A 241-nucleotide genomic window follows, 5' to 3' on the forward strand; every position below is an offset into this window, starting at 1 on the left:
CCAGGGGACCCGTCAGCGCAGGGTTTAACCCCCGAGCGGTACCTGTGGCCGGCTCATACACCTCCTCGGCCTGCCCTCCATCGGCGGGCTGAACGCGGGCGCCCGCCCGGTAGTTGAGAGGCTGCTGGTTGCTGAAGGTACCGGTAACGCTGCTCATGGCGAGGCTGAAGCGAAGGCCGCAGAGCCGGGGAACGAGGTTGGGTAAGCGGCAACTCGCCAGCATCGGCTTATACCGTCCGGG

The 241-nt window shown here is 67.2% G+C and overlaps 1 protein-coding gene across 1 annotated transcript in view; it reads right to left on the minus strand.

The window, feature by feature from the left end:
• The window catches only part of ALDH9A1 (aldehyde dehydrogenase 9 family, member A1), an 8,819-nt gene extending 8,596 nt beyond the window's left edge, over positions 1-223 (minus strand). The window contains exon 1 of the mRNA XM_009864757.1: positions 43-223. Within this exon, the coding sequence (XP_009863059.1) occupies positions 43-223 (181 nt within the window). The remainder of the gene's footprint in view (positions 1-42) is intronic.
• Between the last annotated feature and the right edge of the window lie 18 nt (positions 224-241).

The sequence above is a fragment of the Apaloderma vittatum genome, unplaced genomic scaffold (assembly GCF_000703405.1).
Source record: "Apaloderma vittatum isolate BGI_N311 unplaced genomic scaffold, ASM70340v1 scaffold41912, whole genome shotgun sequence".
NCBI lineage: Eukaryota > Metazoa > Chordata > Aves > Trogoniformes > Trogonidae > Apaloderma > Apaloderma vittatum.